Source organism: Coffea arabica, chromosome 2e (genome assembly GCF_036785885.1).
Source record: "Coffea arabica cultivar ET-39 chromosome 2e, Coffea Arabica ET-39 HiFi, whole genome shotgun sequence".
Taxonomy (NCBI): domain Eukaryota; kingdom Viridiplantae; phylum Streptophyta; class Magnoliopsida; order Gentianales; family Rubiaceae; genus Coffea; species Coffea arabica.
In genome coordinates, this window is record NC_092313.1 from 950,176 (window position 1) to 967,311 (window position 17,136).

Sequence of the window (17,136 nt, forward strand, 5' to 3'; positions counted from 1 at the left end):
ATAGTTTCCTTGCTAATCCAGCATTTCCAAGATTTTCCCTTTGCAGGCCCTGTCCCTTCCGCATTTAGGCAGCTTAACAAACATGATGATGTCTGCAGCGGATAAGCCCAGTAGATTGCCTTTAAACAAATGACTTTGCCCTTTGCTCAAAAACTCGACTGTTCCCCCCTGAGATAATTTAGCAGCAGTGACGACATGTACGTGCTTGTAAAAAAAAAAAAAAAAAATCTCAACATCTCTGATTGCTTACTGTGCATTTGTGTCTGCATTAATAAGTGATATCAATCGTATTTATATCACTCGTTGTATTTATTTTTAAATAATAAAAAAAAAAAACATCGTTTGTAATCCACTGACCATTTAATTTCTTACTTAATAATCTAGTGCACGTGTCGCATGGATAAGCATTTCAGTACTCATTATTTGAACCTGTACCACTTGCTAATTCTTTGTGCATCTAATTCCAACCTGCACCATTAGGCACATATCTTCTTTCCTCTTCCACTTTTAACATTTTCATTTTTTGCAGATTGGCGTAAAGTTGCAGTAATCCTCTGAAAATAAATATATGCGACGCCGATAAGCATTAGTCAGAGACCGTTGAGGTAGGAGGGGGGAGAGAGTTACCTGTTTGGACAGGGGAAGGGGAGGAGTGTGTCAAAAGGACGCCGGTCCAATTTTCAGTTTCATATTATTACAAGAGTACACTTACCACCAAAGTGACACCCAAATATTGCACTTGGATGGTTACTGCTTCTGTGAAATGCCACGTAATTAGCATGCTCATATGGCGATTTCGGTTTGTAATGAGAAGCCAGTACCGTTCTAATGTTATATCTTAATTAGAAGATTCTAATGGTTCAACTCCCAAAAAAATCCGGATTTTCTCTGCTCCACCCATATAATATGTAGGAAGTAGGAACCACCCCAACCAGTGATTAATCACGTCGACTCTCGGACTTTAAAACCACAAATCAGATCAATTCAACAACCAGTCCACCGATCACAATTCCGCTCACCACCTGCCTTCTATTCTTCCTCTGTCGCATTCTTCTTCTTCTTCTTCTCCCCCCCGCGTCTTTCACAAAAGCAAAAGCGATGTATTAACTTTCTCCATTTCTAATCAGCCTCTCCCCTCTGCAACTCGTCTCAATTTTAAGCAAGAGACGCAACAGCCAGGATAATCGCAGAAAGCATCTTGCACCCAAAGACAACGCGTGGACGAGTCACTTCACGGTCAAAACTTAAAAACTGCAGTTTCTCATAAAATTGGCAAGCCAAGAGCACATCTATCAAACGCAAAATATATAGAGGAATTAAGATGGGTGGTAATTGCAGTGCTCTAATAAATGACACCTGAAAAGATAGTTCTTCCTCGTAGATAAAAATTACACTGAAGCAAGGGGGAAAAAAAAAACTATGGCAGACACACTATACCTTAGAACAGTAGTGCCTATTCAAAACAAACCAAAACCTAGGCACACAATCACCGTTACTATATCTCCAAGAACAGGTGAGAACCGTCACACAGAAGTAGACTCGACAGACAGACATAATCCAACTGACAGGAAGTCGCCCATTAGAAATATAGCTACATGAACTGGAATCACAACCCTTTAGGCGGAAGGACCATACCTTGCATTCCAGCCAAACATATCAGAGAAGTCAGACACGCATAACTAGAATGGATCCAAAAGTAAGCCACGCAAGTAACAGAGCGCTGAAATTTACAGCACATCATCACCTGCCAAAGGAAAGCCACGTGTTGCACTATCATTAGAGGTGCCATGATTACTGATGCTAAATATCTATTTATAACGCATAGAAGCAGCCAGAATATAAGCAGCTTGAAATCATAAGAAAGCAAAGACACCAAAAAAGAGCCCCTAGAAACTTCCTAGGTAGAAAAGCCGATAAGGCTATCCCAGCAAGTAAAGACGATAATCTCCATCCTGCAATACAGATAGCAATCAGCGTACTAGCAGTCTTAACAAGAGAGCACTCTTTTAGTGAAAATGACAAATATATGTTGGACCTGACCTTGCACACTCCAATCAGCTTCGGTATTTCTGAGGAAATGATTAAAACTAACATTCAAGGATATTCAGTTTCCGATTCTTGGTTTATCTTCTATGCCTGATCCCAACGACAGCTGCAAAGCTGACATGAGAATCTCGGAAGCTAAAAAAGTTTGCCCTTCTCCGGCAGACCACCAAAGCTCTACATGAACTACATTCTGTAGAAGTATTTAATTCATTTAGACATCGCAATATAAAAAACATTAGCATTTATCAAATCTCATATATCTTCTAACATAACATATTTGACAGGTACCAATTGATTCAAACTATGATATAGACAATAAATGTGATCCCCACACATTTCTGTTCAAACAATCATCAATTTAGTTTGCAGCTCATTTTCGACATAAAATCTAAACGGTTTTTGAGATTTACTAAGATCTAGGGGTTGTTCTTTAAACAACAGTTTGGTTTGACTTAAAGCTCGCTATCTATCCTCATTAGCTATTCCACCTACTTAATGCAGCTTTCAAAACCATTCTTTACAACGAAGATCAGAAGCTTGGATGCAAAATTTTGATTTAAGAAGAGTAGTGCAAGGCAATTTTCTAGAAAAACCATTAAACAAAAATTCCAACAGATACATGCATACAAGTCTCAAGCCACATTTCAATTTATTCTACTTTATTTGTAGAATTAATATTCATAAATTACTTATTTTATTACTTTTAGGATCTATGATGCACTTTTAGACTGATAAGTAAATTGATGGAATTGAAAGTAATCTTCAAGCCCTCAGATGAGCTAAGTTTCCAGTTTTTAGTAACCTCTTTCCAAAAAGCACTTTTACACACTTACTGTCTGTTTCCTTTAATTCCAATGGTTATACTCTCATTTTAAAGAAAGACAGAAAGGCAAGTCCACTTACTCTTTTTGAAAAATGACTAATCTTACGTGTATCAAAAACTAAAATGGCTACCATATCGTCAATCTCAGGGTCCCTTGGGACTGTAAAGACTAATGTATCTTTTTAAATGGCATAAGTCAGTTTAGAGTCATCATTACAAAGGTGATTATGAATTAATTAATTTATCAAAAAGGGGGAGAGAGTAAAAGCCATCCAAAAGTGGCTAGCAAATTTGGAAAATCATTAATGTAAAGCTTAACTAGTATTGCAGTGAGACAGCTCATTGATGATACGATAAAAGAATCATTGCTGCAGAGAGAGAAGGATGACAACTATGAACTACCATTGTTCAAATCTATTTAGCAGTACAAAGTTTCACACCACAATGAACAGAGTGTTACCAGAACCTACACGTAACTAAGTAAGACAAAATAACAAAGCTCTGAGAGTGTTATCAGGACCTACACGTAACTAAATAAGACCAAAAAACAAAGCTCTGCATGAATGCTAGTTTCAACCATATAATGAAAAATCAAATTTACTTCTCCCACCCACAACGTAAACAGGCAAAAAAGACTAAGAAGGCAACAATCTTAGTACCAATACCTATAGAGTGGAACTAGCTATAACTCGTCACACATTATTTGAAGGCCTACCAAGGGGAGATGGCACGAAGAAAAGTAGAGGGAAGGGTGAATGTATTGACCTCTAGAAAGTATCACGGAAATCAGGGTTGTGTCAAATGTCACGGGAAAATTTACCAGTTGCGTATTTTCCCAGTTGCGTTCAAGGTTGGCAAGTGGAGAATAATCAGTTTCCCTTAATTGTTTCTCTAAAAGCTCTCAATATTAGTAGAAAACTTACATATCTTTTCACCTGATATGGTAATTAATATTTAGCCATAACAAAGGACCACAACTTGAAGAGATACAAAAACTATTAGCTTTTCTCTTTTAGCAAGTAAGATGTTCACCGAAATCTTATCCTGCAGTCTTAGAAGGTGCAGTAAATGTGATTTACTTAGTAGCACATTTTCTAACGAACAAAATTCCATTTTTTACTACAGCCTTTAGATAGGCTAGTTGTGCTTAGTGAAGCATCATGCAGAAAAGATTGAAAAGATCAGCTATTACTCCAATTACGATCTAAGCTGAAAAGAGACGGAATCTGTATTACTGCACTACGATGTTATAGTAAATTTTGGATCCCCTTCTCCATAGCTCAGTTTGTTATGCCTCAAACAGCATGTGTGCTTTGACATTTGATGCAGAAAATAACACCAATTAATATGCATAAATTTTGGATGCAGCCCCTAGCATTAAATGGTCATTTTGGAATAAGTATAACAGAAGAACTCTGAAGAAGGCATGCCAGGACTAACTAGGTAACATTAGTTGTTCTGCCATCGTTAATATGGTAAACTTTAGTTGGTCTATTACAGATTTTATGGCTTGAGTAAGCTTGTAGCCTGATTTGCTTACCAGCCTTGAAATCTTTCTGCAAATGTGACATTCTAAAACATTCGAAAGGGAGCATTGTCAAGTATATGGACAACGGCTCTGACACATAATCTATACATGTAACAGTGCAGACAATGACTAAAAAGATTTAATAGAATCTCAGAGACTACTTCCCACCATTAGAATAGCACTACTAAAGTCACTAAATCCTGGCTCAAGTGACTATCACTTTGATTTGCTTATCATTGCTTTTCAATCCATTTTTCCTTGTCTTTTTCTTTCTTTTTTCCCCCTTATTCCTGACTGCTTAGCACCAGTCCAGCTCCCAAAAAAAAATCGTATAAACTTGTCGACAACTAAAAAAATCGTATAAACACGGATAGCGAACAGAACATGTACCATATGCAGAGTACTACACTCTAAATATCATAATATTACCTGAAAATCAAGTTAGTAATTTAAAAGAGTGTCATAAGATTCATATGTAACCAACTCTTTAAGCTCTACATGGAAATTATGGTAATATCCTCAGATAGAAACACTAGCCATCCAATAAACATGACAACATCAGAGTCTAGTGAAAGTCTGAGACAGAAAATAAAGAAAAACATAAGCTAAGGGCCATTTAAACTCCAGCATCCAACCCTTGAAAAATGAGAACCCACCCGATTCAAGCTGAACCCAGGAAAACCACCCATCTGGAGTCTGTACTAACTTACACAATCTGAGTGCCTACAATAGAAGCAACATTTTGTGAAAACCAAAATAATACAAAGATATTCAAAACTCAGTAGACTTTAGTCACCATTGCGGTGGTTCTCAGATTGCAGTTGCCATAAACTTCTACATATGAGAGTGTAGAACAGATCACCTGTCACCTTATACCTCATCATTTTCAACGGTACCCACCAGCCAACCTTGCAGCCGGGTGACGAGCAAATTGCAATATCAAACGGACAGAAAGAGGATCAAGCTCATCAAATTTGTAACCTGCAAATAATATTTGACTACTTCACAATTCATATCTAAAATTAGTTCAACTGACAGGCTCATAGACATCAACAAATCTCAAAATCCAGCTATTACCCCATCATATATACTCAATGCTCTCCAATGAAAACGCCCATATGTTACACTACCTAGTTTGGAAAACCAGCATGAGTACATATTTGGAGGTCAACCAAGAGGCATGTAAAATCCTGTCTAAATTCCATCCATTTTCTAGACGGCAACTGGTTTTATGCCGTCGGAGGTGTAACTTAAAAGTCGCAATATTCCTCTAACAAAGAGCACACTAACCCGATCACTGACATGATACATAATCATCTTCTTTCATATATGTCATGAAAAACAAAGATAGTAAGACGACCCTCACAACCACCAAATAAAGCATCCATTGCTATATAAGAGTGTGATTATCATCTCACCTTGCAAAGCATCCTTAACAACAGCTGCATGAGCGGGACTAACAAAATCCACAAAACAAAGTACTGATGGATCACCACCATGCTGCACGAGTTGCAAGGCGGTGATTTTACCAATAAATTAAGTAATAAATCACAAACATAAATCCAAGCAAAGGCTTACATATTTTGGCTCTTTCCTTATAAGTCTCAATTCTTGATAGCCTTCAAAGCAGCGAAACAGATCTGCAGAAAATGGAGTAAAGGAAACAACAGAGGAACTATAGGAGTAAAACCACTAGTTTGCATGTCGCAGAAGGATACGAGCAACTTCCCGCCGTCTACAGTCTGAAGGCAAACCCAGCACAAACAATGTCCTGGAAGCATCAGATGGAACAGAATTTGTTGGTATTCCACCCTGCAAAGTCATGCTTTGGCTATCCTTTCTTCTTGCTGGATTGGATCCCATAACACTGAGTTGAGCTGGATTGGATCCCATAAAACTGAGTTGAGCTGGATTGGATCCCGTAACACTGAGATCAACATGATGATCTTTAAATCCGCCATCCACAGACCGGGCAGATGTTCCCCCAATATGAGGCGACATTTTCTGTTCAATTGCAATAGTATGTCAGAGATACACAACACCCCTAAACAGAGAAAGAAAAGAAAAAGGGTAACTAATTTGAGACCCCAAGTCTAGATTTTTAATAAGAACTGATTACCGAGCACTGGAGGTAAAAATCGTAGGATGCTCCAATGGGGTCAGTGTCTACAATTACACGGGTTTCTCCTCTTCCATCCCCACGAGCATAAAAACTTGAGAAACTAAGGCTGCTAGGGTCATCTGTGACGTGGCAGAAAATAGAAGTCCATATTATCCCGATTCACAAACCGACAAAATGATGGATATAGATTTAAGAAATGGAAATGCGAGTCAGGATTAGAAGGACAATAAATGATCTCGGCTATTTAAAATATACAATAGATACACCATCACCATACCTAACAAATAAAATTTGAGAACCACTATCATAGCTATCATCATTCTTGCCCTTTTCTTTCCACACCCAAAAACAGAAAAGGGCAACAGAGTCATATCAGTCACCTCATTTCTTATGCTTCAATTTTAACGCTATTATTATCTAAGAAACCACGCAAATTTGTATTTATTTCTCCTGCGGTATGGTATGGTTTTTCATACCATCCAACAAACACACATTTCCAAATCCTAAGCTTTTCACCGCACCCTTACAAAGACACGTACCACAACATTCTTGTTCTTTCAAAGAGCAATTTAGCACCAGAAAAGCATAAATTTCTAGCTGTGTGGGTGAGAGAGAAAGAGATAGGTATCTGTCCAGACCAACAAATAAACGAGACCTCCAATAAAGCTCTCCCCCACCAAGAAGAAGCACATCTCCGTAAAACCCATAGGTCAGGTTTGTAATAGCAAATCGACATACAGAAAATATAAGGGCGTGAAAAGCTAGGGGTATTCTGACCCCAGGTAAACAAGGCATCCAGATGAGCTATTTCTCCCCAAAATGAAACGATAGTCACTTTAAACCTAGCTCTCTAGCAATGTAGAAAACCAACGAAAGCGAAATTGAAAGCACAGAGATAAAAAGCGAGAGACGGGAATTAAAGTTGGTACCAAAGTCAGCTCGACGACGTTTAGCGGCAGCCACGGGAGGAGCCTCCGCAATCCCCTTTCCAGAAGCATTATACTTGTTGTAAGCCACTGCCGTCTCCGAAGGAGCCTCTGCGATCCTATTTCCAGAAGCATTGTACTTGTTGTAAGCCACTACCGTCTCCGAAGGAGCCTCCTCCGCGATCCTCTTTCCATAAACATCGTAATTGTTGGGAGCCACCGCCATCTCTCTACTGCTGTGAGGCCCAGCCATCTCTGATCTCTCGCTACTAGCCAAGACAGTGATCTGAGTCGGTGGAATTTATATCCAGGAGCAACAAAGAGCCTCTCGGTTTCTTCGTTTTCCTTTTCTACTTTTTTGGTGTGTTTTTTCAGGTACTCCGTCTGTCCATCTCTTTTCTTTTCTTTTCTTTTTTTCCTAATCCTATAATCCTCTCATTTTTTTTTAAAAAAAAAAAATTGGTTTATATTGTATTGCTCACTCGATTGTAGGGCTGTCAACGGGCCGGGTCCGGGCCGGAATTCATTATTCCGGACCCGGACCCGAATTACTATGCCGGATCCGGATCCGACCCGTTTACCCGACGGGTCTTTTATTCTATGTTCCGGATCCGGATCCGGGTCTACCCGAACAAATTTACCAAATTTTATAATTTCTAATAAAAATGAGAAAAAAATATATTTGTAAACTAATTTCTAACTAATGCAAAGAAAAAATCAAATAAGAAAAGAAATCAAAATTAACTTTATTAAAATACATCACCCTAATCAAATTATATTGATAAATATATATTTTTTAAATTATTAATTCATTTATATCCGGATCCGGGTCTAATACGGGTCGGAATACTATATTCCGTATCCGACCCGTTTTTGTTTGACAAAACGGATCCGGATCCGGATCCGGGAAACGGAATTAAATCCCTACCCATACCCGCAATAATTTCACGGATCCGGTCCGGATCTGGGTCTAGACCCGACCCGTTGACAGGCCTACTCGATTGGCATTGCTGTTTTAAATTTAGAATTTTACTCCGTAAATTAAATTAAATTAAATTATTTGCACTCCAAGGCTGATCACACGAGTGATGAATTAAACTTCCTTTAAGGTACAACTAACAAGCTTTTCAAAATTTAAAAGCTTGAAATTTTGAAAATTGAAATTGCTTTGAATTAGTATGTATGTATGTTAGGGTGCATCCAATAAAATTGAAATTTAAAAATTTAAATTCATTAAATTACTACGAAATTGTTTGTTAAGTACTCGTTTAAATAAAAAACAATTGCAATTCAAACAGAACCTAAGGTGGCGTTTGGTTCGCACATCGGTATTGGATTCGGATTCGGAATCGGATATCTTGGGTTTGGAATGAGGTCATTCATTCCAACATATTTGTTTGGTTCAAGTACCTAGAATGTGTATCATTACTATAGTTGATGTTTGGTTCGTCGACTCTTTCGGAATGGAATATAAAAAATATATTATAAACTCCATCGTAAATGATAGTTATTGGTTCTTTGTAAATGGGATATAAGAAATCTTCACTAATTAAATATATTAGTATAAATGTATTAGTAAATTTAGTCTAACAATTAATAATTTCTATTAGTAAACATGTATAATTATTAGTATAATGGATAATATTAATTATATTACATAAATTAATATACATTATATAATACATATAAATAATAATATTATTATTATAAGTTTGTAACTAATTAAATTAAATATTATATATATAATTAAATATAAATATACAAATGTTATAATATAAATATATAAATATATAATTATATAATATATACAAATATTAATTATAATAATATTTTATATAAATATAATATATATTACATATTAAATATAGTTATTATTGTATATTATTATATTTAAAATAATAATTATTATAATTATATAACTTATTAATATTACATACATGTATATATTATAATTATATGCACATGTAATATACATTTATAAATATACATATATATTATAAATATAATATTATATAATATTAATAAATTTATAATATATATTATATAAGTATAATTATATTTAACTAAATAATTATAATATATAATTATATAATACAATAACATCATTATTATAAGTTTGTAACTAATTAAATTAAATATTATATATATAATTAATTATAATTATACAAACGCTATAAAATAAATACATAATTATAATTATATAATATATAAATATTAATTGTACTCATATTTTATACAAGTATAATGCATATTAATATTAGATATAGTAATTATTATATATTATTGTATTTAAAATAATAAATATAATTATAATTATAATTATATAATTTATTAATATTATATACATGTGTATATTATAATCATGTGCACATATAATATGCATTTATAAATATACATATATATTATAAATATATTATTATATAATATTAATAAATTTATAATATATATTATATGAATATAATTATATTTAACTAAATAATTATAATATATATTTATATAATGTACTAATATTATAATTATAATATATATTTATATAATGTACTAATATTATAATTATAATATATATTTATATAATGTACTAATATTATGATTATAATATATATTTATATAATGTACTAATATTATAATTATAATATATTATATATATGTATATATTATAATATATAATATATATAATATATATAAATATTATAATTATAATATATTATATATATGTATATATTATAATATATAATAAATATATTAAATATAAATATTAATTATATCATTGTATAATTATAATATGTAATTGGATTTGTTTCTTGGAATCAAACTTGGGAATCGGACAAAACCCACCAAAATACTTGGGAATGGAGAAACACCAAATTTTTAGAAATCATTCCAAGATTTCAATTCCCATTCCAGTGAACCAAACACCATTTATGGGGTTCATTCCATTCCCCGAATCCGATACCCTCTTACCAAACGCCCCCTAAGTTTATAAATTGACAAAACTACCCACATACATACATACTAAACACACGAGAGGACAAAATTATCCGAATTTCCTTTCTATTCTCCTTCTCCAATGCATACAAAAATCGATTGTTGTGAAAAATATGAGTGGCAAGTGCATTCGCCCATGGTATGCAAGTAAGTAAACAGTTGGTGGAGATGGAATTCCAGTTCATTGGAGGGTGCAAAAATTGAGTTAAACATCACTTTTCAACGTAAAACTTATTGTTAATCACATTGCACTGGAGTAGCTTCACCGATCTCTATCTTTTCATATAGCAGTATTATAGGACTCTTCACGCTTCATCAGTCTCGCCTTGGAATTTCGTTTTCTCAGAGTCCTCTGTTCCAATCCTATCAACTAATCCTGTCCCTGTTTAGTTGTCTGTTATATGTACTGGCTTCGCTTCCTACGGGCATAATTAAATAATGGCGTCTTCTCCTTGTTTTCAAACTGATTTCTGAGCATCAATCTTCTTTTTTTTTTTTTTTTGTGATTCAAATTAATCAAACAATAGCAGCAGAGAAGTAGGTTAGCACTTTTCCGGATCAAATTGCAGCAGTATGTTTCCTTCTACCAATTGAATTTGATGTAAATATTGCAGGTCAAATGGCAGGCCTCGCAGTCACGGGTAATCCCTTTTCGTTACAGCTGCTGCAGAGAGTGCTGTACACCTGTGGCTCTTCGCGATGATCTTCTCTCTAAGAATTTTCGGGTGACTACACATATATACATTCTGAAACCTGCAATTGAATCATCTTTTCTATACGTCGTTTTTTTCTTAATTACCGTACTTGATATCGTCATCTGAAGAAACACTTTCTAGCTCTTCATCATCATCTAGTCTCTCTCTCTCTCTCTTTTTGGGCGCGCACGCGCACGCACACACACACATATACATATACATATATATATATGATAACACCTGACGACTCTTAGCTAAGATAAAGCAATGTGTTGTCAAAATGTGCGGTTGATTGCAATCTTTGCAGCATTTCTGCTTGCATGCTACTTGTTGCAGGTCTGGCATAAGGAATATACTTGGCATTCGTTGCACAATTCCTGGACATTCGTAGGAGTTTCATGAGTTAAGGCTACAAGAATTTTCCTATACAAATCAAAGGAAGAGGACCCGTTATCATGATTCACAGACACAAGTTGCTATTACAGACTGTTGCCCCATTATGTTCTTCTTTTTAATTTCTAGTGGATTGGAATTTGGAGTTGGATGGTTTTTGGTAATAGAGTTGTCCCCAAAAATAAAAAAAAATAAAAATTAAAAGCATGGTAATTAACCCGATGGCAGAAAATATATTACTAATAATGTACTTGTGTTATTTCCTTCTCTGGTCTAAATCCTAAAGTAGTTAGCATTGCTGTTGTCATTGCTTCATCATTTTTTTTTCCCTGTAAGATCCCACGACCCGAGAAAACCCAATAGGGAGAAAGGAAAGAAATTCAGCAGGAGAATTTGATAGAAGTTGAAACTTATAGTTTCAGTGCCAAACCATTTAACATGCGGTTGAATCTGTTGGTTTGGACTTTGGAACCTCTGCAGCTTCAGTTTTCAAGATTGTTACGTTTGATTGCTAGGCAAAATCTGGGGCAGCATACGCAATGAACATTGTGTTGGGGCAGAAGGAAGAAAGACAGTTCCTGAGTGGATATTTTGTGGTTGCTGACGTCTACTGCAGCAGCTGTTTCGCGTCTTTGGGATGGAAATACATTCGAGCTTATGATGCCAGAGAGAAGTACAAGGAAGGGAGGTTTGTAATTGAGGAGGCAAAGATTTTGAAAGAATACTACTGAAATTGCAGGCAGCGAATGCGTTGGGTGGTGTCACATGTAAACTCGTTGCGTTTTAATGCTGGCAAATCCCTGAACCTGTGGATAAAGGATAAGTCGTGGTCTTGAAAGACTCTGCTGTGCTAAATCTCCTCTCCTTGAGTGTGTGTGTGTGAGAGTGTGTGGGGTCAAATACATTGGATACAAGAATGTGGCTACTATTTATAGTTGTGCATGCTATTTTTATGTTTGTGAGTACTTTCAAATCCAAGGTTTATGAATTCAACTCAAATGAAGGCCATCTGATTTTAATTTGGTTGCAGATTCTAGAATTCGTTGAACTTAAGGAGTGAAATAGCAGTTAAAATGGAACAGTTAGTAGTGAAAATAAGCAGAAGCACCATTTGGTTAGATTAACTTCTGCTGAGTTTGTTTTTGTATCTCATATCAAGCTTGAGTATTATGAAAAAATCTCTTCTTTTGATGGTTATAAATATACTCCCTCCGTCCCACTTTGATAGTCCTGTTTCTTTTTTCACACAGTTTAAGAAAAAGTAGTTAACTTTGTTGGAAAAGTAAATTTAGATTGCTATTTTCCTAAAATACCCTCATATTAAATAGAGTACAACTTTACGGGAACTTGAATTGATGGTAAAAAAAGAATCAACTCTCATTAAATAGGGTAGGTTTATAGTAACAACAACTTACATTGAATAAGGGCACTTTAGAAAAATTAAAATACAACTACATTCTTCAATTGAAAAATGGACTACAATTTGGGACAGACGAAAAAGGAAAACAGGACTATCAAAAGTGGGACGGAGGGAGCAATAGATTTAAATGAGTTTTAGAGAGTTCATGTCCCGATTTACAAAAAAGTGTGATTAGACATCAAATTAAAACAGCAAATCAATGGACCTCTGGGGAGCAAATTAGTGGACCTTTGGGAAGCAAGTTAGTTGGGTATTTTGTAACTATTTAAACTTTTTTCAGTTTTCTATTTTAGGTGCCTCGGAATCATTTATGGTGGGATCAGACCTAACAACTTTCGCATTCCAATTCTAAAACTTTCCAATTGGAAAGAGTGAAAGTGGATTCGTTTCCATTACTTGATAAATAAGACTCTTCAAAGTTTCTAAGGACCACATGCAGCTTGTGGGGAAGTTATAAAAAGATGGCCTTGGCTTTGTCATTTCATTTGTGTTGCACAATCGGTATCTCCTATTTTCTCATTTAATATATTTATTTATAAGTAATGATGCGCTGAACTCATTGTTTGGATAGAATATATTATTTGAAATAATTATTATAATATTTTTATGATATAATATATATGTAAGATAAAAATAAATTAAAAAAATATTTATGATATAAACGAAATATTAGTAAAAAAAATTAGATATCCCATTAATGGTACTCTTGAAATTGTCCTCCCCTGCCCATTCACTGCTCACTCAGTGCCGGCAGTAGTCCCTTTGTATATCCCCCGACAGCCCCACTTTTCTCTCCATCCGACCTCAAGGATGCCAACCGTCAACCCAAAGGCAGAGTGGCCAGGCAGGTTACTGCAATTGTATAATTATTAATCATTTTTTTAAAAACGCTATTACAGCTTTAATTCTGCCCTCGAATTCAACCTTTGTCCATCTCTGATTATGACAATGGTTGGTGAGCTGAAGTTAAGAATATACACTATATATATATAGGGGGTTTCTCAAAAGTCACCGTTGCTTCTTTTTTCAAACCGTCACAACTAAACACTACTGTTTCGCACCATCACTATTCTTGTACTCTTGCTTGGGTGGCGGAGTAGATATTTCCACACGCTTCTTTATTACTATATATAAAATGAGGTCTTTACTGGTGTTTACTTATAAAACCAATCCTGTCTTTGTCAAACCCAACTTCCTTTTTCATCATTTCATTCCAGTGTTGGTGCGTGTGTGCGCGCGCGTGTATATATATATATATATATATATATATTGGCAAGGTCCTGTAAGTGTCGTAATACCATCTTCTACGTCAACAAGCTCTGTTGTTCTCCTCTTTTTTTTTTTCCTTTGGCTTTTTTGGCTGCAGACTTCTGGGTCATCCTCCTTGAGTCATTTGAAGGTAAAGAACATTGTGGTTTTTTCTCCCTTTTGGCTTGTGCAGCCATCAATGTGCTGCTGAAAGTTTATCTATATATATATCTTCATTGGTTTCTGCATCATGCGTTTTGAATCTGTCGAGTCTTGGTTTTTAAGCAGGGTGAGGTGTTGTGCCCCAGAACTTTTGATTGATGGGTGAATTGGTTGGACCTCGCCTGTATAGCTGCTATAAATGCAAGAATCATGTTTCGCTTCATGATGATATAATTTCCAAGGAGTTTCAGGTAACGCATTGATCCAATCGTACCCTCTAAATTACTTCCCTAATTCTTAATGGGATGGATGATTTGTTTAGTTCTTTGTTATCATGGTCATCTAATTGGGGAGAGTTTTTAGTTGGGAATACATAATGATGGTAGTTAAAATTTATGGTTTTCGGTTCTTTGAAAATTAGTATGGCACGGCCGGTTCGGTTGTCCGGAAGCAAATTTTGGTCACTGCTACCGTCAAACGACAAAAATCGGGTTATTTTCCTCTAGGCGCTGTAAAACCTTGTAGATATTAAGGGGAAAAAAATATAAAGAATTCCTTGTTCGCTTGTGTACGAAGACGAGGATATATGATGACCCTAGTAGTGAAGATAAGTGGTATAAAAGATTGTTGAAATTTTATGTGTTGTTAATTCTACTTGGAGGTCAAATGTTGTGTTTTGTTAAGAATGACTATCAATTTCAATTCAAAGCAAGCCAATTTCTTGAGACTGCAATGATCATGAATATAGTTTGGGCATCAGTGGCTTAGATTCATTGCGATGCAATTTTTAGGGAAGAAATGGGCGAGCCTTTTTGTTCTCTCATGTGATGAACATTGTTTTGGGAGTTAAAGAAGACAGACAGCTCATGACTGGTCTACACACAGTTGCCGACATACATTGTGGTGATTGTCATGAGCTATTAGGGTGGAAGTATGAGCGAGCTTACGACTCAACACAGAAGTACAAGGAGGGAAAGTTCATTCTGGAGAAGTCTAAAATTGTAAAAGAGAATTGGTAGCACCGTAAGATGATCTTGCTTAGTTTTATTTTCAACGCCAAAAGGAATTGTTGATTCTTTGTGATGTTGAAGAAAAGTTCAGAAGTTGATACTTGTCAGCATCTGAATCTGAGAATTGCTACTTCTTTTGTGTCTTGGAATTCATTGAACATGTAATACCCTTGTCTCAAAAGCCTATATTTGTTGTTTCAGATCTCTTGCTTAATACTTACCCTCGTATTGCATTACTGTATCTGTGAAATTTGAACTGTAATGACCACCCCAAAGTTCTGGAAGCATTTACGGGTAATATGATGCTATGTGAGGGGTTGGTGTTGCAGGTATTTGTAGAGTTCTCATTCATGCTTGTATCAATTCTAATCAATGTCAGCCAGCTTATGTGCATATTGCAGCCTAAAAGGTGGCAGATGTAACCATTAGCAACTAATCAACATAATTTGTAGTATACTTTATCGTGTTAGAAAGAAGGGGAACTGGAACTTGACTGCATCTTTTGCACTCTGAATCTGAATTAGGCTTTAAGTCAAGAATTTGAGCATTATGGTTTAGCTATTAAACACTAGTCGCACTTATAGATGATGAAAAATGTTTCTTCTACCTGAGTACGTTGCAGGAGTTTGTGTGACTAATTAATGGATTCAAATGCTTGCACTCAGAAGTGATCGTGAAAATGGTTTCTGCTACATGAATACAATGCAGGAGTTTGTGTGTCTAACTAATAGATTCAGGTGCTTGCACTCGGAAGTGATCATGAAAATGGTTTCTGCTACATGAATACAATGCAGGAGTTTCTGGTGGCTAGCTACTGGATTCAGGTGCATGTTAGATGCCCGATATGAGTGAGAAAATATCACTCTCTCTTTTATTATGACATGCATCCAACTAGTTGATATACATTGGTCCAATCTAATGGCATTACTGAGATGGGAGACTTTTATACTTCGAGTTTAAAAGGATAATTTTTTGGAAAGAGAGGCAAATTAACAAGTAAGATTTCGTGTTACATTCGATGATTCCCATCTTTCCCAAAATTTAAGATTTTGTCATCGAAAAGTACCCTAAACATAAAGGGACATTGGTGTTACAAACTGGAAAAGAAGTAGTAACCAAAAAAAAAAAATGGTAGGAGTAACCATATATGGTACGAGTATAATACACGATATTGTATGTACATGTATAAAAAAAGGATTAATCTTTCCTACACTGACAATGTATACACTATCAGTGTTGGATAAATGACAACTATGCAAAATTTGAATTTGAAATTCAACTTTTGCACACGTGTCATGAATTCAACGATGGTTAAATAACATAAAACAAACGATTTTTGATTCATTAGTTTCATTCATTAATAATATAAGCAAAAATCGTCGAATTTGCAATTTTGGAGCAAAATTAAAAAAGAATCATGGTTGTTTTATTAAGGTATGAGGGGCAAAATAGGTATTTTAGATCAAAATTTGCCTTAAAAAACTATTTGTTAGAAAAATCACGCACAGTTCTAGTGCGTTTACATCAAACGTGTTAAATTTAACGATTTTCGTTGATTTTTCACTTTACTTTAAATCATAAAGTACTGTTGTGTATGATTTGAAATCACAAAAGATTTTTCTGTAGGATAGCTATACTATAAGGAGTTTTTTGGATTTTGCCCATAAAAAAACCATTTTTGGTACAAAAATGGGTTTCAAAAGCACGAATAACAGTTTTGGTACAAAAATACATGTTTGGTAAAATTAGGTATATAAATTTGTAAGTGAATAGTATGA

At 35.0% G+C, this 17,136-nt stretch overlaps 3 protein-coding genes across 9 annotated transcripts; 2 read left to right on the forward strand and 1 right to left on the reverse strand.

Annotated features, from left to right (window-relative positions):
• Window positions 1-653: 653 nt before the first annotated feature.
• Window positions 654-7,871, reverse strand: LOC113729895 (RNA-binding protein 2). Of its 7 annotated transcripts, none has more exons than XM_072077993.1 (10): window positions 7,449-7,871; window positions 6,517-6,638; window positions 6,116-6,401; window positions 5,976-6,037; window positions 5,816-5,897; window positions 5,274-5,378; window positions 5,054-5,120; window positions 2,041-2,236; window positions 1,636-1,744; window positions 654-1,197 (listed from the first exon to the last, which is right to left on the reverse strand). In XM_072077993.1, the coding sequence occupies exons 1-6, from the start codon at window positions 7,696-7,698 to the stop codon at window positions 5,284-5,286; spliced, it is 897 nt and encodes a 298-aa protein (XP_071934094.1). In that variant the 5' UTR covers window positions 7,699-7,871; the 3' UTR covers window positions 654-1,197; window positions 1,636-1,744; window positions 2,041-2,236; window positions 5,054-5,120; window positions 5,274-5,283. The 7 variants fall into 7 exon arrangements, with proteins under 7 accessions (XP_071934094.1, XP_071934093.1, XP_027110012.1 ...); XM_072077992.1 differs by having other exon boundaries at window positions 654-1,289; XM_027254211.2 differs by having other exon boundaries at window positions 654-1,289; window positions 1,636-1,952.
• On the forward strand, window positions 7,803-12,481 carry LOC113733389 (protein yippee-like At4g27740; the record flags this gene model as incomplete). The annotated part of the gene is made up of 3 exons (XM_027259762.2): window positions 7,803-7,820; window positions 11,045-11,155; window positions 12,034-12,481. Coding segments are annotated over 3 exons (345 nt in total), but the record flags the coding sequence as incomplete, so codon positions are not given.
• A 1,722-nt stretch (window positions 12,482-14,203) lies between these two features.
• Window positions 14,204-15,558, forward strand: LOC113729896 (protein yippee-like At4g27745). Its single transcript, XM_027254214.2, has 3 exons — window positions 14,204-14,337; window positions 14,475-14,599; window positions 15,140-15,558. The coding sequence occupies exons 2-3, from the start codon at window positions 14,507-14,509 to the stop codon at window positions 15,365-15,367; spliced, it is 321 nt and encodes a 106-aa protein (XP_027110015.1). The 5' UTR covers window positions 14,204-14,337; window positions 14,475-14,506; the 3' UTR covers window positions 15,368-15,558.
• The last annotated feature ends 1,578 nt before the right edge of the window (window positions 15,559-17,136 follow it).

What these genes read in the sequence shown, in the direction of transcription:
- LOC113729895 (XM_072077993.1), bottom strand. Translation starts at nt 7,698, where the DNA reads ATGGCTGGGCCTCACAGCAGTAGAGAGATGGCGGTGGCTCCCAACAAT. An exon ending in TAGACGGCGGGAAGTTGCTC is followed by an intron (nt 6,038 to 6,115) that starts GTATCCTTCTGC and finishes CATTTTCTGCAG; the next exon opens with ATCTGTTTCGCTGCTTTGAA. An exon ending in TAAGGAAAGAGCCAAAATAT is followed by an intron (nt 5,898 to 5,975) that starts GTAAGCCTTTGC and finishes CAACTCGTGCAG; the next exon opens with CATGGTGGTGATCCATCAGT.
- LOC113729896 (XM_027254214.2), top strand. Translation starts at nt 14,507, where the DNA reads ATGGGTGAATTGGTTGGACCTCGCCTGTATAGCTGCTATAAATGCAAG. An exon ending in TAATTTCCAAGGAGTTTCAG is followed by an intron (nt 14,600 to 15,139) that starts GTAACGCATTGA and finishes TGCAATTTTTAG; the next exon opens with GGAAGAAATGGGCGAGCCTT.